General features: G+C 60.3%; 2 protein-coding genes across 3 annotated transcripts in view; both read left to right on the forward strand.

Annotated features, from left to right (window-relative positions):
• SCN1B (sodium voltage-gated channel beta subunit 1) overlaps positions 1-26,297 on the forward strand; it is a 130,073-nt gene that overhangs the window by 69,568 nt on the left and 34,208 nt on the right. The gene's annotated exons all lie outside the window — the stretch shown is intronic.
• RBM42 (RNA binding motif protein 42) lies at positions 18-14,989 on the forward strand. The gene is given in 12 exon segments (XM_084224176.1): positions 18-216; positions 1,906-2,008; positions 3,894-3,978; positions 5,837-5,899; positions 6,848-6,930; positions 6,932-7,024; positions 9,324-9,395; positions 9,397-9,483; positions 10,858-11,043; positions 11,911-12,031; positions 14,079-14,273; positions 14,851-14,989. Coding segments are annotated over 12 exon segments (1,380 nt in total). The 5' UTR covers positions 18-37; the 3' UTR covers positions 14,964-14,989.

Here is a 26,297-nt window from a genome sequence, read left to right on the forward strand (position 1 = left end):
CCTCAGGCGGGCGGAAGTGGTTGTGGCCGTTCCAGCCATGGCGGCGGCGGCAGGTCCCGGAACGGCGGGACCGGGAATGGCGGCGGGAGCCGGGCCCGGTGCCGCTGTGGTGGCGGCGGGGCCCGGGCCGGGGCCCGGAGCGGTGTCGGGAGGCGGCGGGGCCGCGGTGAAGAGCGGCGAGGAGCGGCTGAAGGAGATGGAGGCGGAGATGGCGCTGTGAGGGCAGGGAAGAGGCGGGGGCGTCATGGCGGCCGGGAGGGGGCGGGGCTTGGCCGCTGCCATGGCAACGGAGGCGGGGCCTGAGGGAGAGAGGGGCGGGGATTAATATTGCCATGGTAACGGGGGCGGGGTTTAGTAGATGGAGGGGCGGGGCCTGGCGTTGCCGTGGTAACAGGGGCGGGGTTTGAGGGCGCTGGGACGGGCCGTAGGCGTTCGTACTGGTTTATACTGGTCCGTACTGGTTCATACCGGCCTTTACTGGTCTCTACTGGTCCTTGCCAGTCTGTACTGGTCTGTACTGGTCCATACTGGTCTGTACTGGTCCATACTGGTCTGTACTGGTCCATACTGGTTTATACTCGCCATTACTGCTCAATACTGGTCCTTACTGGTTTGTACTGGTGCGTAGTGGTTTATAGTGGTCCGTACCAGCCTGTACTGGTTTTTACGGGTTTATACTGGTCCATACTGGTCCTTACTGGTCCGTACTGGGTTGTACTGCTCTATACTGGTCCGTACTGGTTTGTACTGGTCTATACTGGTTCATATTGGTCCATACTGGTCCATACTGGTCCAAACTGCGTTATACTGGTCTGTACTGGTCTATATTGGTCCATCCCGGTCCATACTGGTTTATACTGGTTCATACCAGTGTATACTGGTCTGTACCGGTCCGTACTGGTTCATACTGGTCCATACTTCTCTGTACTGGTCTGTACTGGTTCTTACCAGTCCGTACTGGTCTGTTCTGGTCCATACTGGTCCGTACTGGTTTATACTGGTCCATACTGGTCCATACTAGTCTGTACCAGTCTGTACTGGTCCGTACTGGTCCATGCTATTCCGTACTGGCCTGTACTGGTCCATACTGGTCCATACTGGTTCATACTGGTCTGTATTGGTTTATACTGGTCTGTACTGGTCCGTACTGGTCTGTACCAGTCTGTACTGGTCCATACTGGTCCATACCAGTCCATACCAGTCGTGCTGGTCCGTACTAGTTTATACTGGTTTATAGTGGTCCGTACTGGTCCATACTGGTCTGTACTGGTCCGTACCGGTCCATACTGGTCCATACCGGTCCATACTGGTTTATACTGGTCCATACTGCTCTATACTGGTTTGTACTGGTCCATACTGGTCTGTACTGGTCTGTACCAGTCCATACTGATCCGTACCGGTCCATACTGGTCCATACTGGTCCATACTGGTTTATACTGGTCCATACTGGTCCGTACTGGTCCATACTGGTCCGTACTGGTCCATACTGGTCCATACTGGTTTATACTGGTCCATACTGGTCCGTACTGGTCCATACCGGTCCGTACTGGTCCATACTGGTCCATACTGGTCCATACTGGTCTGTACTGGTCCGTACCGGTCCGTACTGGTCCTTACTGGTCCATACTGGTCCGTACTGGTCCATACTGGTCCGTACTGGTCCGTACCGGTCCGTACTGGTCCGTACTGGTCCATACTGGTCCATACCGGTCCATACTGGTCCATACTGGTTCATACTGGTCCATACCGGTCCGTACTGGTCCATACTGGTCCGTACTGGTCCATACTGGTCCATACTGGTCCATACTGGTTCATACTGGTCCATACTGGTCCGTACTGGTCTATACTGGTCCATACTGGTCCATACTGGTCCATACTGGTTCATACTGGTCCGTCCTGGCGCAGGTTCGAGCAGGAGGTGCTGGGGGCTCCAGGCCCCGCCCCCGGGGACCCTTTGGCTCCGCCCCCCGTCCTGCGCCCGATCATCGCCACCAACACCTACCAGCAGGTGGGGCCCTAAATGTCCCCAAATGTCACCTGAGTGTCCCCAAATGTCCCCAAATGTCCCCAAGTGTCCCCAAATGTCCCCTGAGTGTCCCCAAATGTCCCCAATGTCCCCAAATGTCCCCTGAGTGTCCCCAAATGTCCCCAATGTCCCCAAATGTCCCCAAGTGTCCCCACCCCGTCACTGCCACCAACACCTACCAGCAGGTGTGGCCCCAAAAGTGTCCCCAAATGTCCCCAAATGTCCCCAATGTCCCCAAATGTCACCAATGTCACCTGAGTGTCCCTAAAGTGTCCCCAAGTGTCCCCAAATGTCCCCAAATGTCCCCTGAGTGTCCTCAAATGTCCCCAATGTCCCCAAATGTCCCCAAGTGTCCCCAACCCCGTCACTGCCACCAACACCTACCAGCAGGTGTGGCCCCTAAAGTGTCACTAAAAGTGTCCCCAAGTGTCCCCAAATGTCACCTGAGTGTCCCCAATGTCCCCAACCCCGTCACTGCCACCAACACCTACCAGCAGGTGTGGCCCCAAAAGTGTCCCCAAATGTCCCCAAGTGTCCCCAAATGTCACCTGAGTGTCCCCAAATGTCCCCAAATGTCCCCAAATGTCACCTGAGTGTCCCTAAAGTGTCCCCAAATGTCCCCAACCCCGTCACTGCCACCAACACCTACCAGCAGGTGTGTCCCTAATGTCCCCAAATGTCCCCAAAAGTGTCCCCAAATGTCCCCAAATGTTACCTGAGTGTCCCCAAATGTCCCCAAATGTCCCCAAATGTCCCCAAATGTCCCCAAGTGTCCCCAAGTGTCCCCAAATGTCACCTGAGTGTCCTCAACCCCATCACTGCCACCAACACCTACCAGCAGGTGTGGCCCCTAAAGTGTCCCCAAATGTCCCCAAATGTCCCCAAGTGTCCCCAAATGTCACCTGAGTGTCCCCAAATGTCCCCAATGTCCCCAAATGTCCCCAAATGTCCCCAAGTGTCCCCACCCCGTCACTGCCACCAACACCTACCAGCAGGTGTGGCCCCAAAAGTGTCCCCAAATGTCCCCAAATGTCCCCAAATGTCCCCAATGTCCCCAAATGTCACCAATGTCACCTGAGTGTCCCTAAAGTGTCCCCAAGTGTCCCCAACCCCGTCACTGCCACCAACACCTACCAGCAGGTGTGGCCCTAAAGTGTCCCCAATGTCCCCAAATGTCACCTGAATGTCCCCAAATGTCCCCAAATGTCCCCACCCCGTCACTGCCACCAGCACCTACCAGCAGGTGGGGCCCAAATGCCCCCAAATGTCCCCAAATGTCCCCAGATGTACCCAAATCTCATCTGAGTGTCCCCAAATGTCCCCAAATGTCCCCGATGTCCCCAATGTCCCCTGTCTGTCCCCTCCCTGTCTCCTCTGTCCCCTCCCTGTCCCAATGTCCCCTCTCTGTCCCCTCTCTGTCCCTCACTGTCCGTCTGTCCCTCTGTCCCCTCTCTGTCCCTCCCTGTCCCCTGTCTGTCTGTCCCCTCCCTGTCCCCTCCCTGTCCCCTCCCTGTCCCTCCCTGTCCCTCACCGTCTGTCTGTCTGTCCCCTTGTCCCTCACTGTCCCCTCCCTGTCCCTCTGTCCCTCCCTGTCCCCCCTGTCCCCAATGTCCCTCCCTGTCCCCCCTGTCCCCAATGTCCCTCCCTGTCCCTCCCTGTCCCTCTGTCCCTCCCTGTCCCCTCCCTGTCCCTCTGTCCCTCCCTGTCCCCTCCCTGTCTGTCTGTCCCTTCTGTCCCTCTGTCCCCTCACTGTCCCTCTGTCCCTCCCTGTCCCCAATGTCCCCTCCCTGTCCCTCCCTATCCCTGTCCCTCCCTGTCCCTCTGTCCCTCCCTGTCCCTCAGTGTCCGTCTGTCCGTCTGTCCCCAGGTCCAGCAGTCCCTCGAGGCTCGCGCCGCCGCCGCCGCCACCGTCCCCCCCTTGGGGACACCCCCGGTGCCATTCGTGGGGCCAGGTCAGTGCCACCGCTGTCCCCGGTGTCCCCAATGTCCCCAGTGTCCCCAATGTCCCCAATGTCCCCAGTGTCCCCAGCAGTGCCACCGCTGTCCCCAGTGTCCCCAATGTCCCCGGTGTCCCCTGGTGTCCCCTGCTGTCCCCAGCAGTGCCACCGCTGTTCCCAGTGTCCCCAGTGTCCCCAATGTCCCCAGTGTCCCCAATGTCCCCAGCAGTGCCACCGCCGTCCCCAGTGTCCCCAGTGTCCCCAGTGTCCCCAGCAGTGCCACCTCTGTCCCCGCTGTCCCCAATGTCCCCAGTGTCCCCAGCAGTGCCACTGCTGTCCCCAATGTCCCCAATGTCCCCAGTGTCCCCAGCAGTGCCACTGCTGTCCCCAGTGTCCCCAATGTCCCCAATGTCCCCAATGTCCCCAATGTCCCCAGTGTCCCCACTGTCCCCAGCAGTGCCACCGCCGTCCCTTAGTGTCCCCTGGCTGTCCCCCAGTGTCCCATGCTGTCCGCAGTGTCCCCAGCAGTGCCACCGCTGTCCCCAGTGTCCCCTGACTGTCCCCACTGTCCCCTCACTGTCCCCACTGTCCCCTCACTGTCCCCTCACTGTCTCCACTGTCCCCTCACTGTCCCCAACAGTGTCCCCACTGTCCCCTCACTGTCCCCTGACTGTCCCCTCACTGTCCCCACAGTGTCCCCAGTGTCCCCAGCAGTGTCCGCACTGTCCCCTGACTGTCCCCTCTGTCCCCTCACTGTTCCCTCACTGTCCCCACTGTCCCCACTGTCCCTTCACTGTCCCCTCGCTGTCCCTTCACTGTTCCCTGACTGTCTCCACTGTCCCCTCACTGTCCCCTCACTGTCCCCAGCAGTGTCCCCACTGTCCCCTCACTGTCCCCTGACTGTCCCCTCTGTCCCCACTGTCCCCTGACTGTCCCTTCTGTCCCCTCTGTCCCCGCAGTGTCCCCACTGTCCCCAGCAGTGTCCCCGCTGTCCCCTTACTGTCCCTCTGTCCCCGCAGTGTCCCCACAGTGTCCCCATTGTCCCCTCATTGTCCCCACTGTCCCCAGCAGTGTCCCCACTGTCCCCTCATTGTCCCCACTGTCCCCAGCAGTGTCCCCTGACTGTCCCCACTGTCCCCCCTGTCCCCACTGTCCCCAATGTCCCCTCATTGTCCCCACTGCCCCCAGCAGTGTCCCCTCACTGTCCTCAGCAGTGTCCCCTCACTGTCCCCTCGCTGTCCCCTTACTGTCCCCAGCAGTGTCCCCACTGTCCCCTCACTGTCCCCTCACTGTCCCCACAGTGTCCCCAGCAGTGTCCCCAGCAGTGTCCCCACTGTCCCCTCACTGTCCCCTCACTGTCCTTCTGTCCCCAGCAGTGTCCCCTCACTGTCCCCTCACTGTCCCCTCTGTCCCCACTGTCCCCTCACTGTCCCCACTGTCCCCTCACTGTCCCCAGCAGTGTCCCCACTGTCCCCTGACTGTCCCCACTGTCCCCGCTGTCCCCAGCAGTGTCCCCAATGTCCCCACTGTCCCCTGACTGTCCCCACTGTCCCCTCACTGTCCCCAGCAGTGTCCCCACTGTCCCCCCATTGTCCCCTCACTGTCCCCTCACTGTCCCCTCTGTCCCCACTGTCCCCCCTGTCCCCACTGTCCCCCCTGTCCCCACTGTCCCCACTGTCCCCTCACTGTCCCCACTGTCCCCTCACTGTCCCCTCTGTCCCCCCAATGTCCCCTGACTGTCCCCTCTGTCCCCTCACTGTCCCCACTGTCCCCTCACTGTCCCCTGACTGTCCCCTCACTGTCCCTTGGCTGTCCCCAGCAGTGTCCCCACTGTCCCCTCACTGTCCCCTGACTGTCCCCTCTGTCCCCTCAGTGTCCCCTCAGCGGCCGCCCATCCTGCGCCCGGCCTTTGTGCCACACGTGCTGCAGCGCCCGGGTAGGGACAGGGGACATGGGGGGACACTGGGGGGTTGGGGACATTTGGGGGGACACTGGGGGGGTTGGGGACATTGGGGGGGTTGGGGACATTGGGGACATTGTGGGGGTTGGGGACATTGGGGACATTTGGGATATTGGGGACATTGGGGGAGTTGGGGACATTGGGGAACATTGGGGACATTGGGGGGACATTGGGGACGTTGTGGGAGTTGGGGACATTGGGGATATTGGGGGATTGGGGACATTGGGGGGATTGGGGACATTGGGGGGATTGGGGACAGGGGGGTTTGGGGACGGTGGGGGGATTGGGGACAGTGGGGGGGTTTGGGGACATTGGGGACATTGGGGGGATTGGGGACATTGGGGGAGTTGGGGACACTGGGGGGGACACTGGGGACATTGAGGGGGGTTTGGGGACAGTGGGGGGATTGGGGACACTTGAGGGGACACTGGGGGGGATTGGGGACATTGGGGACATTGGGGGGGTGGGGACATTTGGGGGTATTGGGGACATTGGGGACAGTGGGGGGGTTGGGGACATTGGGGGGGTTGGGGACAGTGGGGGGGTTTGGGGACATTGGGGACAGTGGGGGGGTTGGGGACATTGGGGGGACACTGGGGACATTGGGGACACTGGGGGGGTTGAGGACACTGGGGGGGTTGGGGACGTTGGGGGGACATTGGGGGGGTTTGGGGACATTGGGGGGTTGGGGACATTGGGGGGGTTTGGGGACACTGGGGACAGTGGGGGGGTTGGGGACATTGGGGGGGTTGGGGACATTGGGGACATTGGGGGGACATGGGGGGTTTGGGGACATTGGGGGACATTGGGGACACTGGGGACACGTTTGGGGTCCCGTGGCTGTGGTGGTGGCCCCGTGACCCCATGTGACCCCGGTGTGACCCCGTGTGACCCCCGTGTGACCCCGTGTCCCCTCCCCCCCAGCGGGTCCCCGGGGTCCCCTGGCCCTGCGTCCCCCCCCCGGGGCCATGGTGGGGGTGGGGCCTCCCCTGGGGGCTCCCCCCGCCCCCCCCCCTGCTGCTCGCCCCTCCCCCACTGCAGAGACCCCCCCCGACCCCCCTGGGGGCACCAATGGGGGCAGCCCTGAGAGCGGCCAGCCCGGTGAGTGAACTGGGATATACTGGGAGGGACTGGGAGGGACTGGGATGGACTGGGAGGGAACTGGGATATACTGGGGGGGATTGGGAGGGGATTGGGGGGGACTGGGAGGGGATTGGGGGGGATTGGGAGGGACTGGGAGGGACTGGGGGGGGATTGGGAGGGACTGGGATGGACTGGGAGGGGATTGGGATGGACTGGGGGGGACTGGGAGGGGATTGGGGGGACTGGGATGGACTGGGAGGGACTGGGAGGGGATTGGGATGGACTGGGAGGGGATTGGGGGGGACTGGGATGTACTGGGAGGGGATTGGGAGGAACTGGGAGGGACTGGGAGGGGATTGGGGGGAACTTGGATAGACTGGGAGGGGACTGGGAGGGACTGGGGGGGACTGGGATATACTGGGAGGGGATTGGGAGGGACTGGGAGGGAACTGGGATGGACTGGGAGGGAACTGGGAGGGGATTGGGAGGGGATTGGGGGGACTGGGAGGGAACTGGGAAGGGTTTGGGGGGGGATTGGGGGGGGCTGGGATGGACTGGGAGGGACTGGGATAAACTGGGAGGGGATTGGGGGGGACTGGGAGGGACTGGGAGGGGATTGGGGGGGACTGGGATATACTGGGACATACTGGGAGGGACTGGGAGGGAACTGGGGGGGACTGGGAGGGAACTGGGAAGGGATTGGGGGGGACTGGGAATGGACTGGGAGGGACTGGGACATACTGGGAGGGGATTGGGGGGGACTGGGATGGACTGGGAGGGGATTAGGGGGACTGGGATGGACTGGGAGGGACTGGGAGGGAACTGGGAGAGACTGGGAGGGAACTGGGAAGGGATTGGGGGGAGACTGGGGGGGACTGGGAGGGGACTGGGATGGACTGGTGGAATTTAGGCTGAATTTGGGGGGTTTAGATACAGAATTTGAAATTTTTTTATGCAAAATTTGGGAATTTTGGGGTTTTTTGGGTCAGAATTTGGGAATTTTTTTGGCAGAATTTGGGGGTTTTTAGGGCAGAATTTGGGGTCAGAATTTTGGGTTTTTGAGTGCAGAATTCGGGGTTTTGGGGGTCAGAATTTTGGTTTTTTGGGTCAGAATTTTGGGGTTTTTTGGGTCAGAATTTGGGTTTTTTTAGGGCACAGTTTGGGGTATTTGGGGTCAGAATTTTGGGGTTTTTCATGCAGAATTTGGGGTTTTGGGGTCAGAATTTGGTTTTTTAGGGCACAATTTGGGATTTTTTTGGGTCAGAATTTTGGGTATTTGGGGTCAGAATTTTGGGGTTTTGGGGTCAGAATTTTGGTGTTTTTTGGGGTCTGAATTTGGTTTTTTTGGGGTCAGAATTTTGGGGTTTTTGGGGTCAGAATTTTGGGTTTTTTAGTGCAGAATTTGGGAATTTTTTTGGGCAGAATTTGAGATTTTTTAGTGCAGAATTTGGGGGTTTTTTGGGGTCAGAATTTGAGTTTTTTAGGGCACAATTTGGGGTATTTTGGGTCAGAATTTTGGGTTTTTTTAGGGCACAATTTGGGGTATTTGGGGTCAGAATTTGGGTTTTTTTGGGGCACAATTTGGGGTATTTGGGGTCGGAATTTTGGGGTTTTTCATGCAGAATTTGGGGTTTTGGGGTCAGAATTTGGGTTTTTTAGGGCACAATTTGGGATTTTTTTGGGTCAGAATTTTGGGTATTTGGGGTCAGAATTTTGGGGTTTTGGGGTCAGAATTTTGGTTTTTTGGGTCAGAATTTGGGGTTTTTTTAGGACACAATTTGGGGTATTTTGGGTCAGAATTTTGGGGTTTTTTAGGGCACAATTTGGGGTATTAGGGGTCAGAATTTTGGTGTTTTTTGGGGTCTGAATTTGGGTTTTTTTAGTGCAGAATTTTGGGTTTTTTGGGGTCAGAATTTGGGGGTTTTTAGTGCAGAATTTTGGGGGTTTTTGGGTTAGAATTTCGGGTTTTTAGTGCAGAATTTGGAGTCTTTGGGGTCAGAATTTTGAGAATTTTTCAGGCAGAATTTTGGTTTTTTGGGTCAGAATTTGGGGTTTTTTTATTGAAGAATTTGGATTTATTTAGGACACAATTTGGGGTTTTTGGGGTTAGAATTTGAGATTTTTTCATGCAGAATTTGGGTTTTTTGGGGTCAGAATTTGGGGGTTTTTGGGTCACAATTTTGGGGTTTTTTGGGTCAGAATTTGGGTATTTTAGGGCACAATTTTGGGGGTTTTTGGGTCAGAATTTGGGTTTTTTGGGTCACAATTTTGGGTTTTTCCCCTTTTTCCCCCCTGACCCCTCTGTCGGTGCCCGCAGGCGGGGGGGGGAGGGGCGCCCGTGCCCCCCCTGCCCCCGGTGGCCGCGGGGGGACCCCGAGTGCCCCCCCCGGGCCCCCCCCCCGGGCCCCCCCAAACCGACCCCGCCCGTCATCCAGGCCGCGCCCACCGTCTACCCCGCCCCGCCCCGCCGGCCACCGGTGAGAGACGGCGTCACCTGGGGTCACCTGGGGTCACCTGGTGTCCCCAAGTGTCCCTGTGACTCCCCTTAGTGTCACCTCGGTGTCCCCAAATGCCCCAAAACGGCCCCAAATGGCCCCAAATGTCCCCAAATGTCACCAGGGTCACCCCAGGGCCACCTCAGGGTCCCCAAATGGCCCCAAATGTCACCAAGGGTCACCTGGGGTCACCTGGGGTCACCTGGTGTCCCCAAATGTCCCTGTGACCCCCCTCAGTGTCACCTCGGTGTCCCCAAATGGCCCAAAATGGCCCCAAATGGCCCCAAAATGGCACCAGGGTCACCCCAGGGTCACCTCAGGGTCCCCAAATGGCCCCAAGTGTCACCAAGTGTCACCTGGTGTCCCCAAATGTCCCTGTGACCCCCCTTAGTGTCACCTCGGTGTCCCAAAATGGCCCAAACCGACCCCGCCCATCATCCAGGCCACGCCCACCGTGTACCCCGCCCCGCCCCGCCGGCCACCGGTGAGAGACGGGGTCACCTGGGGTCACCTGGGGTCACCTGGGGTCACCTGGGGTCACCTGGTGTCACCAAATGTCACCCGGGCCACCCCAGGGTCATCTCGGGGTCCCCAAATGGCCCAAAATGGCCCCAAATGGCACCAAATGTCCCTAAATGGCCCCAAACAGCCCCAAAATGTCACCAAGTGTCACCAAGTGTCACCAGGGCCACCCCAGTGTCCCCCCGGTGTCCCCCTTGTGGCCCCGCCCCCTTTAACCCCACGTCCCCAATTAGAAAGCCATGCTCCTCCAGGCCACGCCCCCTTTGACTCCTCCCCTTTAGCCACGCCCCATTTAACCCCACCCTCTTTAGCTCCTCCCTTTTAATTAATCCTTTTAGCTCCTCCCCCTTTTCCCTCCACCCCGTTTAGCCCCACCCCTTTAATTACACCTGCTTTAGCTCCTCCTCCTTTAGCCCCTCCCTCTTTAGTTCTTCTGCATTGGCTCCTCCCCTTTTAGCCCCTCCCCTTTAGTTGCTCCTCCTTTAGCCCCACCCTTTTCTAGCTCCTCCCCCTTTAATTAATTCACTTTTAGCTCCTCCCCTTTAGTTGTTCCTCCTTTAGCCCTACCCTTTTCTAGCTCCTCCCCCTTTAATTAATTCACTTTTAGCTCCTCCCCTTTAGTTCCTCCTCTTTTAGCCCCACCCTCTTTAGCTCCTCCCTCTTTAATTAATTCATTTTTAGCTCCTCCCCTTTCAACCCCACCCCATTAAGTTGCTCCCCCTTAGCTCCTCCCCTTTTAAATGGCCGTTTAGCCCCGCCCCTTTTGGCCCCACCCTTTAACCCCTCCCACAAGAGGCTCCACCCCCTTTAACCCTTCTGACCCCACCCCCACAGGAGGAGACTCCGCCCCCTCGGGCCCCGCCCCCTGAAGAGCCCCGGATTGGGCCCAGCCTCCCGGCTCCGCCCCCTGCCATGGCCACGCCCCCTCCGGAGCCACGCCCTGGACCAGCCCACATCGCACCAGTGCCACGCCCACTGCGCAGACCACGCCCACAGGACCCACCCTTCCCTGTGCCTGAGGTGGGCGGGGATTTACTTCTGGGTGGGTGTGGCCAGATCAGAGTGGGTGTGGCTAGATGGTGGGTGTGTCCCAGATGATTGACAGGTATCTCTCAGGATGTGGGTGGAGCTATGCAAATGAGGACAGAGCCTCACATTTGGACATTTCTGCTGGGTGGGCGTGGCCAGAAAGGATTGGGCGTGTCCACGGCGAGGTGGGCGTGTCCCAGGTGATTGACAGGTGTCCATTAGAAGGAGGCAGGGCTGTAGGAAAGTGGGCGGAGCTCCCAAAATTGGGCTTGCCCTTCAAGGTGGGCGTGTCCACGTGGGGTGGGCGTGTCCCCGGTAATTGACAGCTGTTTATTAGGAGAAGGCGTGGCTGTACAGAAGGGGGCGGGGCCACAAATTCAGGCAGTGTTTTTATTGGTTGAGTGTGAGTTGAGTGGAGTGGGAGTGTCCAAGGTGGAGTGGGCGTGTCTGCAGTGAGGTGGGTGTGTCCACGTGATTGACAGCTGCCCATTAAAATAGGGTGGGGCTATCCAGAACGGGGCGGAGCCTGCAAGCAGGGGGTTTCCGTAGTGGGCGTGTCCTGGGTTGGGATGGGCGTGTCCCGGGTGATTGACAGGTGTTTATTACGAGAAGACATGGCTGTACAAAAGGGGGCGTGGCCACAAATTTAGGCCGTGTTTTCATTGGTTGAGCGCTACTAGACTGGAGTGGGTGTGTCCAAGGTGGAGTGGGCGTGTCCACATGATTGACAGCTGCCCATAAAAATGGGGTGGGGCTATCAGAATGGGGCGGAGTCTGCTGGCAGGGGGTTTTCCTTCATGGTGGGCGTGTCCCGGGTGGGGGTGGGCGTGTCCCGGGTGATTGACAGGCGTCCCTCAGGTGGGGGCGGAGCCTGCGGCCGAGGACAAGCGGAAGGGGCGGGGCGAGCGGCTGAAGCGCTGCATCCGCACGGCGGCCGGGAGCAGCTGGGAGGATCCCAGTCTGCTGGAGTGGGACGCTGGTGTGTACTGGGAGGGACTGGGAGGGACTGGGAATGGAGTGGGAGGGACTGGGAGGGAACTGGGAGGGGACTGGGAGGGACTGGGAGGGGACTGGGAGGGACTGGGAGGGACTGGAGGGGACTGGGAGGGACTGGGAGGGACTGGGAGGGGACTGGGAGGGACTGGGAGGGACTGGAGGGGACTGGGAGGGACTGGGAGGGGACTGGGAGGGACTGGGAGGGACTGGAGGGGACTGGGAGGGACTGGGAGGGACTGGAGGGGAATGGGAGGGACTGGGAGGGACTGGGATGGACTGGAGGGGAGTGGGAGGGGACTGGGATGGAGTGGGAGGGGACTGGGAGGGACTGGGATAGACTGGGAGGGAATGGGATGGAACTGGGAGGGACTGGGAGGGACTGGTGGAGACTGGGATGGAGTGGGAGGGACTGGGGGAGACTGGGATGGAGTGGGAGGGGACTGGGATGGACTGGGATCAAACTGGGAGGGAATTGGGAGGGAACTGGGAGGGGATCTGGGGGTCACCAGGGGGTGTCCCCATAACCTTGAGTTGACCCCATAACCACCCCATGACTCCTTTAATGATCCCATAACCCCGAAATGACCCAAAATCGCCGTTTTTCACCCCAAATTCAGACGATTTCCAGATCTTTTTATGGGATTTGGGATATGAGGTCAATGATGAGGTTCTGGGCCTGGCCTCGACCTTTGGGGTGTCCCCATAACCCTGAGCTGTTCGTGTCACCCTAAAACCATCCCATGACCCCAAAATGACCCAAAATCGCCGTTTTTCACCTCAAATCCAGACGATTTCCAGATTTTTTTATGGGATTTGGGGCATGAGGTCAATGATGAGGTTCTGGGCCTGGCCTCGACCTTTGGGGTGTCCCCATAACCCCGGGGTGACCCCAAACCACCCCATAACTCCATTAATGATCCCATAACCCCGAAATGACCCAAAATCGCCGTTTTTGACCCCAAACCCAGATGATTTCCGTATTTTCTGCGGGGATCTCGGTAACGAGGTGAACGACGAGACGCTGGGCCTGACCCAGACCTTTGGGGTGTCCCCATAACCCCGGGGTGACCCCAAACCATCCCATAACTGCATTAATGATCCCATAACCCCGAAATGACCCAAAATCGCCGGTTTTGGCCCCAAACTCAGATGATTTCCAGATCTTTTTATGGGATTTGGGATATGAGGTCAATGATGAGGTTCTGGGCTGGGTCATGTCCCCGAGATCACCCCATGGCCCCAGAACCTCAAGATGATTTCTAGAACTTCACGATGACCCCATAACTCAACAATGACCCCAAAATGACCCAAAATCGCCGTTTTTCACCCCAAACCCAGACGATTTCCCGATCTTTTTATGGGATTTAGGGCATGAGGTCAATGATGAGGTTCTGGGCCTGACCTCGAGCTTTGGGGTGTCCCCATAACCCCGGGGTGTTCACGTCACCCTAAAACCATCCCATAACCCCGAAATGACCCAAAATCGCCGTTTTTCGCCCCAAACCCAGACGATTTCCGTATTTTCTGCGGGGACCTGGGTAACGAGGTGAACGACGAGACGCTGGGCCTGACCTCGATCTTTGGGGTGTCCCCATAACCCCGGGGTGACCCCAAACCACCCCATAACTCCATTAACGATCCCATAACCCCAAAATGACCCAAAATCGCCGTTTTTGGCCCCAAACCCAGACGATTTCCAGATCTTTTTATGGGATTTGGAGGATGAGGTCAATGATGAGGTTCTGGGCCTGACCTCGACCTTTGGGGTGTCCCCATAACCCTGAGCTGTTCGTGTCACCCTAAAACCATCCCATGACCCAAAATCGCCGTTTTTCACCCCAAACCCAGACGATTTCCGTATCTTCTGCGGGGATCTGGGTAACGAGGTGAACGACGAGACCCTGGGCCTGGCCTCGACCTTTGGGGTGTCCCCATAACCCCGGGGTGACCCCATAACCACCCCATAACTCCATTAACGATCCCATAACCCCGAAATGACCCAAAATCGCCGTTTTTCACCCCAAATTCAGACGATTTCCGTATTTTCTGCGGGGATCTGGGTAACGAGGTGAACGACGAGACGCTGGGCCGCGCCTTCGGGCGCTTCCCGTCCTTCCTGAAGGCCAAAGTGATCCGGGACAAACGCTCGGGCAAGACCAAGGGCTACGGCTTCGTGTCCTTCAAGGACCCCAACGACTACGTCAGGGCCATGCGCGAGATGAACGGTGAGGGGACACTGGGGACAGCCAGGGGACAGCCAGGGGACAGCCAGGGGACATTGGGGACAGCCTGGGGACAGTGGGGGCATTGGGGACATTGGGGACACCCAGGGGACATTGTGGGGACATTGGGGCTGTGATGAGAACCTGAGGGACTCCCAGTCCCTCCCAGTTCCCTCCGAGTCCCTCCCAGTCCCCTCCCAGTCCCCCCCAGTCCCTCCCAGTCCCCCCCAGTCCCTCCCAGTCCCCTCCCAGTCCCCCCCAGTCCCTCCCAGTCCCCTCCCAGTTCCCTCCCAGTCCCTCCCACTCCCCTCCCAGTCCCTCCCACTCCCTCCCAGTCCCTCCCAATCCCATCCCAGTCCCTCCCACTCCCTCCCAGTCCCTCCCAATCTAATCCCAGTCCCTCCCAGTCCCTCCCAGTCCCCCCCAGTTCATCCCATTCCCTCCCAATCCCCTCCCGGTTCCCTCCCAGCCCCCTCCCAGTCCCTCCCAGTTCCCTCCCAGTCCCTCCCACTCCCTCCCAATCCCCTCCCACTCCCCTCCCAGTCCCTCCCAGTGCTCCCAGTAACCCCAGTATCCCCAGGGAAGTACGTGGGCAGCCGGCCCATCAAGCTGCGCAAGAGCCAATGGAAGGATCGGAACCTGGAGGTGGTGAGGAGGAAACAGCGCGAGAAGAAGAAACTGGGGCTGAGATAGCCCAAACTGGGACAGACTGGGACAGACTGGGAGCCCGAACCGGGACAGACTGGGACTGAAATAACCCAAACTGGGACAGACTGGGACAGACTGGGAGCCCGAACCGGGACAGACTGGGACAGACTGGGCCTGGGAGAGCCCAAACTGGGACAGACTGGGACAGACTGGGAGCCCGAACCGGGACAGACTGGGACAGACTGGGACAGACTGGGCCTGAGAGAGCCCAAACTGGGACAGACTGGGAGCCCGAACTGGGACAGACTGGGACAGACTGGGCCTGAGATAGCCCAAACTGGGACAGACTGGGAGCCCGAACCGGGACAGACTGGGACAGAGTGGGCCTGAAATAACCCGAACTGGGACAGACTGGGACAGACTGGGAGCCCGAACTGGGACAGACTGGGACAGACTGGGCCTGAGAGAGCCCGGATTGGGACAGACTGGGACAGACTGGGACGGACTGGGCCTGAAATAACCTGAACTGGGACAGACTGAGACTTAAATAACCCAAACTGGGACAGACTGGGACAGACTGGGACAGACTGGGCCTGAGAGAGCCCAAACTGGGACAAACTGGGACAGACTGGGAGCCCAAACTAGGACAGACTGGGACAGACTGGGCCTGAGAGAGCCCAAACTGGGACAAACTGGGACAGACTGGGACGGACTGGGCCTGAGATAGCCCAGACTGGGACAAACTGGGACAGACTGGGAGCCCGAACTGGGACAGACTGGGACTGAAATAACCCAAACTGGGACAGACTGGGCCTGAGATAGCCCAGACTGGGACAAACTGGGGCAGACTGGGACAGACTGGGCCTGAGAGAGCCCAAACTGGGACAGACTGGGACTGAGAGAGCCCAAACTGGGACAGACTGGGACTGAAATAACCCAAACTGGGACAGACTGGGACAAACTGGGAGGGAGCGGGATGGCAATAAAGGCGAAGTTAGGGCTGTACCAGAGTGTGGGTCTGTGACTGGGATGGACTGGTTTGTACTGGGAGGGACTGGGATGGATTAAGAGGGACTGGGAAGAGGTTTGGGGTTACTGGTTTATACTGGGAGGGACTGGAATGGACTGGGAGGGATGGGAGGGAACTGGGAGGGAACTGGGATTGAACTGGGATATAGTGGGAGGAACTGGGAGGGACTGGGATCAAACTGGGATGGACTGGGAGGGAACTGGGAGGGACTGGGAGGGAACTGGGAGGGACTGGGATGGACTGGGATCAAATTGGGATGGACTGGAACGGACTGGGAAGGAACCAGATTGGACTGGTTTAAACTGGGAGCAACTGGGCCGGACTGGTTTAAACTGGGAAAGAACCAAAGAGGACTCCTTTAAACTGGTTTAAACTGGTTTGAACCGGACTGTACTGGTTTGAACTGGGAAAGGGGTGTGGTTTATTGGTGGGTGGGGCTCTGCCTGAGGCCCCGCCCCCTTTCAGACCAGCTCTCCCTGGGGGGTCACGAGCGGCTCCGGGGGCACCTGGTGGGGGGAGGAGCAGGGGTGGGGGAGGGGCCAGAGCTGCTCTTTGCCCCACCCCCACCCTTGCCCCTCCCCCACCCCCCAAAGCAGCTCCTGGGCCCCTCCCCCACCCCAGGAACTCCCCTTCTGCCCCTCCCCCACCCCAAAACGCCTCCTATGGCCCCTCCCCCACATCCCGGATGCTTCCTAAGCCCCTCCCCCACCTCTGGCCCCTCCCCCAGCCCTAAATCTGCTCTGCCCCTCCCCCACTCCAGGATCTCCTCTTGTGCCCCTCCCCCACTCCTCTGGACTCTTTCTCTGCCCCTCCCCCACCCTTTAATTAGTTTCCCAGCCCCTCCCCCACCCACCTCAGGCCCCTCCCCCTCCCAAACCCCTCCCCCCTCCTTAGCCCCTCCCCCCTCACCTCCTCGTAGCCCCCCCACGGCTCCACCTCCTCGTACAGGTGAGGCTCCGCCCCTGAGGGGGGGAGGGGCAGCAGGTGAGGGGTGGGGGATGGGCACCGGCCCCTCCCCCCCACCCCACCCCGCCCCTCCCCCCCCACTCACCCTTGGGCGGTTCCCAGGGGGCGGAGCCAGAGCTGGGCGGGGCCCGAGAGCCTTCAGAGCTGAGCTGGGGGTGCGGGAGGGGCGGGGTTACGGCAGGCCACGCCCACCGATGGCCCCTCCGCCATCTTAAAAACTACCCCTCCCCCACGTCTGCATCCTCCCCTCCGCCACAGCAAGCTCGCCCCTCCCCCACCTTTGACACGGCCCCTCCCCCACCCTAGACTCCGCCCCTCCCCCACTCTGTAATTGCCCCTCCCCCCACCCCAGACCCCGCCCCTCCCCCCTCACCGTGTCTGCCCCCTCCGTGGCCGCTCGGCCCCGCCCCCACCGGAAGTAGCAGCATCCGAGCCCCGCCCCTATGGCGGCCATGATGAGGAGCCCCCCCAGGGCACCGAGCGCCCCCTGCAGGACCGGAAGGGGCGGGGCCTCATCGCCATCGGCGGGCGCTGCCGGCTCCACCCACTGCGGGGGCGGGGCCTCGGGAAGGGCTGGGAATGAATAGAAAGTAAAAAACCGGCACTTCCGGTTAGAATCCGGTCACTTCCGGTTCACTTCCGGGTCTTAGCCACGCCCCTTTCCTTTTAAGCTGTTCCTCCCGGCTGCTTCCGGGTTTACCCCTCACTTCCGGTGCTTTCGTGACTTCCGGTTCCGGTTTCCCGCCCATTTTTAATCCCCAAAAGCAGCGACTTCCGGTTTCCCCACCCACTTCCGGTTTTCTCACCCCCCAATTTCCGGTACAGCCCCTCCCACATCCGGTTTCCATAAACCCCACCCCCAGAAGCCCCCACTTCCGGGTTCCAACCGGAAGTCCCCAATTAACACTTCCGGCGGCCATTAGTGCTCCCGCCATTCCTCTGACGTCACCCCAGGCCCCGCCCCCTTTGGTTTTTGGCGCCATTTCCCCCCTACCGGCAGTGGCGGCTCTCAGCCGGGCGGGGGCGCTCTCCCCCCGGGCGTTGCGCGCCCGCACGGTGACGTCATAGGGCGTGTCCGGGCGGAGCCCGCCCAGCGTCAGCGAGAAACCGGAAGTGACGAGAGCGGCGGGAGGGGGAGGGGCGTCCGGGCCCTCCACGCTGTGGGGGAGGGGCGGAGAGTGAGGAGGGGGCGTGGCCGGAAGTGAAAGCGGGGCGTGGCCGGGAAACCCCGTGGGGGGATGAAAAGGGGGCGGAGCCACACACAGAGCTCTTAAAATAACCGGAAATGGAAATGGGCGGGGCAGAAGTGACAAAAAAGAACCGGAAGTGTCACGGGGAGCTATTAAATGAACGGGAGAACGGGGTGGGAGGACCGGAAGTCAGTTCCGGCGGACCGGAAGTCAGTGCGGGAGGACCGGAAGTCATTTCCGCCGCACCGGAAGTCAGTGGGGACAGACCGGAAGTCAGTGGGGACAGACCGGAAGTCAATGAGGGCGGACCAAAAGTGAGTGCGGGCGGACCGGAAGTCAATGCGGGCGAACCGAAAGTCAGTGTGGGCAACCCGGAAGTCAGTGCGGACAGACCGGAAGTCAATGAGGGCGGACCGGAAGTCAATGAGGGCGGACCAGAAGTGACTGCGGGCGGACCGGAAGTCAGTGCGGGCGGACCGGAAGTTACTTTCGGCATACCGGAAGTCAGTGCGGGCGGACCGGAAGTGCTCTAACACAACCGGAAGTGTGGTTGAGGGATCAAAAGTAACAAAGAATTCTCTGGAAAGCCCCGGAAGTTTAGACCGGAAGTGACACCGCCCAACCGGAAGTTTGGTCGTAAAGACCGGAAGTGACTCGAGGACAGCTCTGTACGACCGGAAGTGGGTGTGGGCGGGACGGGAACGTCGCTATGGAAACCGGAAGTGTCCCGGGGGTGTCATGGCGGCCGTACCGGAGCAGGAAGTGCTGGGGCAGGCCCCCGTCCCAGCCCGGCTCCCAGGCCACGCCCAGAGAGGTCCCCGAGAGCCCCGAGAGCCGCAGGGACCGCGGGGGGTCCGGCCGGTCTGGGGGAGGGGCGGGAAAAAACGGCCTGAGGGCGGGGCCAGACCAGTGCGAGACCAGTGCTCCCAGTATGATCCCAGTGTGACCCCAGTGCTCCCAGTGTGACACCAGTGACCGCCCAGTAACATCCCAGTACGATCCCAGTAACTCCCAGTGCGACACCAGTGCTCCCAGTATGATCCCAGTGTGATCCCAGTGCGACACCAGTGCTCCCAGTATGATCCCAGTGCTCCCAGTATGATCCCAGTGTGATCCCAGTGCTCCCAGTGCGACACCAGTGACCGCCCAGTATGATCCCAGTGCTCCCAGTATGATCCCAGTGTGATCCCAGTGCTCCCAGTATGATCCCAGTAACTCCCAGTGCGACACCAGTGACCGCCCCGTATGATCCCAGTAACTCCCAGTGCGACACCAGTGCTCCCAGTATTATCCCAGTGTGATCCCAGTATGATCCCAGCGTGATCCCAGTGCGACACCAGTGACCTCCCAGTATGATCCCAGTGCTCCCAGTATGATCCCAGCGTGATCCCAGTGCTCCCAGTACGATCCCAGTGTGAGCCCAGTGCTCCCAGTAACTCCCAGTTTGAGCCCAGTGCTCCCAGTGTGATCCCAGAGCTCCCAGTGACCTCCCAGAACGAGCCCAGTGCCCACAATGTCCTTCCCAGTATAAACCAGTAACCGCAAGTCCCCTTTTAACATCCCCCACTCTCTCCCAGTCCCTCTCAGTCCATCCCAGTCCCTCCCAGTCCCCTCCAGTCCCTCCCAGTCCCTCCCAGCCCTTCCCAGTCCATCCCAGTCCATTCCCAGTTCTCTCCCAGTCCCTCTCAGTCCATCCCAGTCCATTCCCAGCCCATTCCTAGTTCTCTCCCAGTCCCCCCCAGTCCCTCCCAGTTCATCCCAGTCCACTCCCAGTTCCCTCCTAGTCCCTCCCAGCCCCTCCCAGTCCCTCCCAGTCCATCCCAGTTACTCTCAGTTCCCTCCCAATCCCTCCCAGTCCCTCCCAGTAGCCCCCAGTCCCTCCCAGTCCCTCCCAGTCCCCTCCCAGTCCCTCCCAGTCCCCTCCCAGTCCATCCCAGTCTCTCCCAGTCCATCCCAGCCCCATCCCAGTCCCTCCCAGTTCCCTCCCAGTCCCTCCCAGTCCCTCCCAGTACCCCCCAGTTGCAGCCTGATCCTCCTCCTGGCCGTCCCCCTCTCATTGGTGGCCACGCAGTCGAACACGCCCACGGTGCCGTTGGCGCCCTCCCAGTGCTCCCAGTTCTCCCAGTCCGCCGGCGCCGTGGGCACGTTGTGGTAGCGGTAGCGGGGCCGGTGGGACTGGTGGGACTGGTGGGACTGGTGGGACTGGTGGGACTGGAGGAAGCGGCGGCGCAGGCGCGCCCGGGCCCCGGTGACGTTGGTGACGCTGAGCACGGAACTGGTCCAGGGCCCCTCCCGCCACTGGAGCTCCTGGAACGGCGAACTGGGACCAGTATGGGGGAGACTGGGGTCAGGGGGGGCACTGGGAGGGACTGGGAGGGACTGGGAGGGAGTGGGAGGGAGTGGGAGGGAGTGGGAGGGGACTGGGAGGGACTGGGAGGGGACTGGGAGGGACTGGGAGGGAGTGGGAGGGAGTGGGAGGGGACTGGGAGGGACTGGGAGGGAGTGGGAGGGACTGGGACAAACTGGGAGGGAACTGGGATGGGACTGGGAGAGGACTGGGATGGACTGGGAGGGACTGGGATGGACTGGGAGGGTACTGGAATAGACTGGGATGGAATTGGGATGGACTGGGAGGGAACTGGGATGGACGGGGAAGGAACTGGGATGGACTGGGATGGACTGGAGTTTTTCCCAGTTGCCCCCAGCCCATCCCAGTTCATACCAGTATGACCCAGTGTGATTGATTTACCCTAGATCACTTCAGCCCCGCTCACTTCCCTCCCAGTCCATCCCAGTTCCCTCCCAGTTCATCCCAGTTCCCGCTCAGTTTTTCCCAGTTCCCTCCCAGTTCCCTCCCAGTCCATCCCAGTTTGTCCCAGTCCCTCCCAGTTCCATCCCAGTCCCTCCTAGTCCCCTCCCAGTTTGTCCCAGTCCATCCCAGTTCCCGCTCAGTTTTTCCCAGTTCCCTCCCAGTTCCCTCCCAGTCCATCCCAGTCCATCCCAGTCCCTCCCAGTTTGTCCCAGTCCCTCCCAGTTCCTCACCCGGGCTCCCCAGTTCTCAGGCTCCTCCCATTCCTCTCCCAGCTCAGCTCCACCCCCGGCACTCCCCGGGCTCGGCACCGCAGCGTCGCTGACTCCGCCCCCTCGGGCACCATCACCACCCCTGGCCACGCCCCCTCCTCTGGCTCCGCCTCCATCTCGGGACCGTCTGAAAAGGGGAGGGGGATGGGTCAGGAGGAGGGCGCCCCCTGCTGGACGCTCTCATTGGCTGATTCACCATTAGGTCAACACCCATTGGCTGCCCCTGTTGTGGCCACACCCACTGTTGGCTCCTCCTCTTTGCCCCACCCTGTTTAGCCCCTCCCTTTGTTCCTTAAACCCCGCCCCATTTAGCTCCTCCTCTACATCTGTACCCCCTCCCCCACGCATTTAACCCTTTCTTGGACCCTTTTAACCCCTCCCCCATGCCATTTAGCCCCTCCCCATCCTGTTTAGCCCTGCCCCCATCCCGTTTAGCCCCGCCCCTCACATCTGACGAGCAGCTGGACGATGGCCCGGGCGGGGGGCGGCACCCCCGAGTCCCCATTTAACCCCTTCCCAGCCATGTTTAACCCCTCCCCCACCCCCTTTAGCCCCTCCCCCACCCTATTTAACCCCGCCCCCATCCCGTTTAGCCCCGCCCCCTCACATCTGACGAGCAGTCTGACGATGGCCCGGGCGGGGGGCGGCACCCCCGAGTCCCCATTTAACCCCTCCCCCTCCTTGTTTAACCCCTCCCCCATTAACCCAACCCCCTTTAGCCCCTCCCCCACCCCCCTAGCCCCGCCCCCTCACATCTGACGAGCAGCCTGACGATGGCCCGGGCGGGGGGCGGCACCCCCGAGTCCCCATTTAACCCCTCCCCAGCCATGTTTAACCCCTCCCCAGCCATGTTTAACCCCTTCCCAGCCATGTTTAACCCCTCCCCCATCCCGTTTAGCCCCGCCCCCACCCCCTAAGCCCCGCCCCTCACATCTGACGAGCAGCCTGACGATGGCCCGGGCGGGGGGCGGCACCCCCGAGTCCCCATTTAACCCTTTCCCCACCCCATTTAACCCCTCCCTCAGCCCCTTTAGCCCCTCCCCCAGCCCATTTAACCCCGCCCCCATCCCGTTTAGCCCCGCCCCTCACATCTGACGAGCAGCCTGACGATGGCCCGGGCGGGGGGCGGCACCCCCGAGTCCCCATTTAACCCCTCCCCAGCCATGTTTAACCCCTCCCCAGCCATGTTTAACCCCTTCCCAGCCATGTTTAACCCCTCCCCCATTAACCCCACCCCCTTTAGCCCCTCCCCCATCCCGTTTAGCCCCGCCCCTCACATCTGACGAGCAGTCTGACGATGGCCTGGGCGGGGGGCGGCACCCCCGAGTCCCCATTTAACCCCTTCCCAGCCATGTTTAACCCCTCCCCCACCCCATTTAACCCCTCCCCCACCCCATTTAGCCCCGCCCCCATCCCGTTTAGCCCCGCCCCCTCACATCTGACGAGCAGCCGGACGATGGCCCGGGCGGGGGGCGGCACCCCCGAGTCCCCATTTAACCCCTTCCCCACCCCATTTAACCCCTCCCTCAGCCCCTTTAGCCCCTCCCCCAGCCCATTTAGCCCCGCCCCCATGCCGTTTAGCCCCGCCCCTCACATCTGACGAGCAGTCTGACGATGGCCCGGGCGGGGGGCGGCACCCCCGAGTCCACGCTGCACTCGTAGGGCCCCCCCAGGTCCCGCCGCGCCCCCGAGACCCTCAGGGCCCCCCCGGGACCCCCCGGGAGCGGCTCCAGCCCCGGCGGCAGCGCCAGGGGGGACCCCGAGTCCGCCTGGGGAGAGAGGGGGGTGAGGGGAAAATGGGGAAAAAACGGGGAAATGGGGAATGGAATTGGGGGGAAATGGGGCAAAAATGGGGAAAAAACGGGAAAAATGGCAATGGAATTGAGGGGAAATGGGGCAAAAATGGGCAAAAATGGGCACGGGAATTGGGGGGAAATGGGGCAAAAACGGGCAAAAATGGGCACGGGAATTGGGGGGAAATGGGGCAAAAATGGGAAAAAAAGGGCAATGAAAATGAGGGGAAATAGGGCAAAAATGGCAATGAAAATGAGGGGAAATGGGGCAAAAACGGGCAAAAATGGGCAATGAAATTGAGGGGAAATGGGGCAAAAATGGGCAAAAATGGGGAATAAAAATGAGGGGAAATGGGGAAAAATTAGAAAAAAATGGCACTGGAATTGAGGGGAAATAGGGCAAAAATGGGCAAAAAAGGGCAATGAAATTGGGGAGAAATGGGGCAAAACCGGGCAAAAATGGCAATGAAAATGAGGGGAAATAGGACAAAAACGGGCAAAAAATGGCACCGCAATAGCCCCAAAAATGGCACCAAAATTGACCCCAAATAGCCCAAAAATAGCCAAAAACGGCACTGAAATGGAGCCGAAATAGGCCAAAAATGGGCAACAAATGGCACCGGAATTGAACTGAAATAGCCCCAAAATAACCAAAATACCACAACAAAATTGACCCAAATCCCCCCAGGACCCCCCAAATCCCCCCCAAACCCACCCAAATCTCCCCCAAATCCACCCCAGGACCCCCAAATCCTCCCCAGATCCCCCCAGGACCCCCCAAACCCCCCAATTTACCCCCCAGGACCCCCCAAAACCCACCCAAATCCACCCCAAATCTCCCATAAATCCCCCCAAATCTCCCCCAAATCCCCCCCCGGACCCCCCAAATCCCCCCAGGACCCCCCAAACCCACCCAAATTCTCCCCCGGACCCCCCAAATCCCCCCCAAACCCCCCAGCTTACCCCCCAGGACCTCCCAAATCCACCCCAAATCTCCCCCAAATCCCCCCCAGGACCCCCCAAACCCCCGCCAGGGCCCCCCAAATCCTCCCCAATCCTCCCCAAATCCCCCCCAAGGCCCCCCAAACCCACCCACATCTCCCCCAGTCCCCCCCTAATCCCCCCCAGGACCCCCCAAACCCACCCAAATCCTCCCCAGGACCCCCAAATCTCCCCCAAACCCACCCAAATCTCCCCCAAATCCCCCCCCGGACCCCCCAAATCCACCCCAAATCTCCCCCAAATTCTCCCCAGGACCCCCCAGACCCACTCAAATCACCCCCAGGACCCCCCAAATCCCCCCCAAACCCACCCAAATCTGCCCCAAGTTCCCCCCAGGACCCCCCCAAATCTCCCCCAAATCCCCCCAGGGGCCTCCCCCAGATCCCCCCCCAACCCACCCAAATCTCCCCCAAATCTCCCCCAAATCCTCCCCAGGACCCCTCAAATCCCTCCAGGACCCCCCAAATCCCCCCCAGGACCCCCAAATCCCCCCCAAATCCCCCCAGGACCCCCAAATCTCCCCCAAATCCCCCCCAAGCCCACCCAAATCCCCCCCAGGACCCCCAGATCCCTCCCAGGATCCCCAAAATCCCCCCCAGGACCCCCAAATCTCCCATAAATCCCCCCAAATCCTCCCCAGACCCACCCAAATCCCCCCCAGGACCCCCCAAATCCCCCCCAAATCCCCCCCAAACCCCCCCTCCCCCCCCGTGCCCCTCCCCCTCACCAGCCGCGCCCAGCGCACGCTCCCCGGGGGGAGGGGGCTGCCCCGGGCCTCGCACAGCAGCTGCCCCTCCCCCCCCTCGTCCACCACCACCGGGTCGGGGGCGCGGACGATGCTGGGGGGCACTGGGGGGAAAAAGGGGGGGGGTCAGGGGGGGTCTGGGGGGGATTTGGGGGGTTTGGGGGGTCTGGGGGGGATTTGGGGGAGATTTGGGGGGTTTGGGGGAATTTGGGGGAACTTGGGGAGGATTGGGGGGGGATTTGGGGGGTTTGGGGGGTTTGGGGGGTCGGGGTGGGTTTGGGGGGTCCTGGGGGATTTGGGGGGTGCCGGGGGGATTTGGGGGAGATTTGGGGGGTCCTGGGAGGGATTTGGGGGGTCTGGGGGGGAATACGGGGGTCCTGGGGGGATTTGGGGGGAATTTGGGGCTGATTTTGGGGTGATTTTGGGTCCATTCCGGGTGATTTCGGGGGTGATTTTGGGATGATTTTGGGGCCATTCCCGGTGAATTTGGGGCTGATTTTGGGGCGATTTTGGGTCTGTTCGGGGTGAATTTGGGGGTGAATTTGGGGCTGATTTTGGGGTGATTTTGGGTCTATTCCGGGTGGTTTTGGGAGGGAATTTGGGGTTGATTTTAGGGCGATTTTGGGGCTGATTTTGGGTCTATTCCGGGTGATTTTGGGGGTGATTTTGGGTCTATTCCGGGTGAATTTGGGGCTGATTTTGGGGCGATTTTGGGTCCATTCCGGGTGATTTTGGGGGTGAATTTGGGGGCGATTTTGGGTCCATTCCGAGTGGTTTTGGGGGTGATTTTGGGTCTATTCCGGGTGAATTTGGGGCTGATTTTGGGGTGATTTTGGGTCCATTCCGGGTGATTTTGGGGGTGAATTTGGGGGTGATTTTGGGTCTATTCCGGGTGATTTGGGGGTGATTTTGGGTCTATTCCGGGTGATTTTGGGGGTGAATTCAGGGGTGATTTTGGGTCTATTCCGGGTGATTTTGGGTCCATTCCGGGTGAATTTGGGGCTGATTTTGGGTCAATTCCCGGTGATTTCGGGGGTGATTTGGGGGCCATTTTGGGTCCATTCCGGGTGATTTTGGGGGTGAATTTGGGGCTGATTTCGGGGCAATTTTGGGTCTATTCCGGGTGATTTTGGGGCCATTCCGGGCGATTTTGGGGGTGATTTTGGGGCTGATTTCGGGGTGATTTCGGGTCTATTCCCGGTGGTTTTGGGGGTGATTTTGGGGTTGATTTTGGGGGTGAATTTGGGGCTGATTTCGGGGTGATTTTGGGTCCATTCCGGGTGATTTTGGGGGTGATTTTGGGGCCATTCCGGGTGATTTTGGGGGTGAATTTGGGGCTGATTTCGGGGTGATTTTGGGGCCATTCCGGGTGATTTTGGGGCTGATTTTGGGTGAATTCGGGGATGTTTTGGGGGCCGGCGGACCCTGGACCAGCAGCGTGACGTCAGCGCCGGCCCCGCCCTCGGCGTTGCGGCACCACACCCGGTAGGCGGCGCTGTCGGCCCGGGTGACGTTGGCGATGACGAGAGCGCCCCCCGGCGACAGCCGGAACCGCGGGGAGCCCTCTGGGGG

Source organism: Fringilla coelebs (genome assembly GCF_963513975.1).
Source record: "Fringilla coelebs genome assembly, chromosome: 34".
Taxonomy (NCBI): domain Eukaryota; kingdom Metazoa; phylum Chordata; class Aves; order Passeriformes; family Fringillidae; genus Fringilla; species Fringilla coelebs.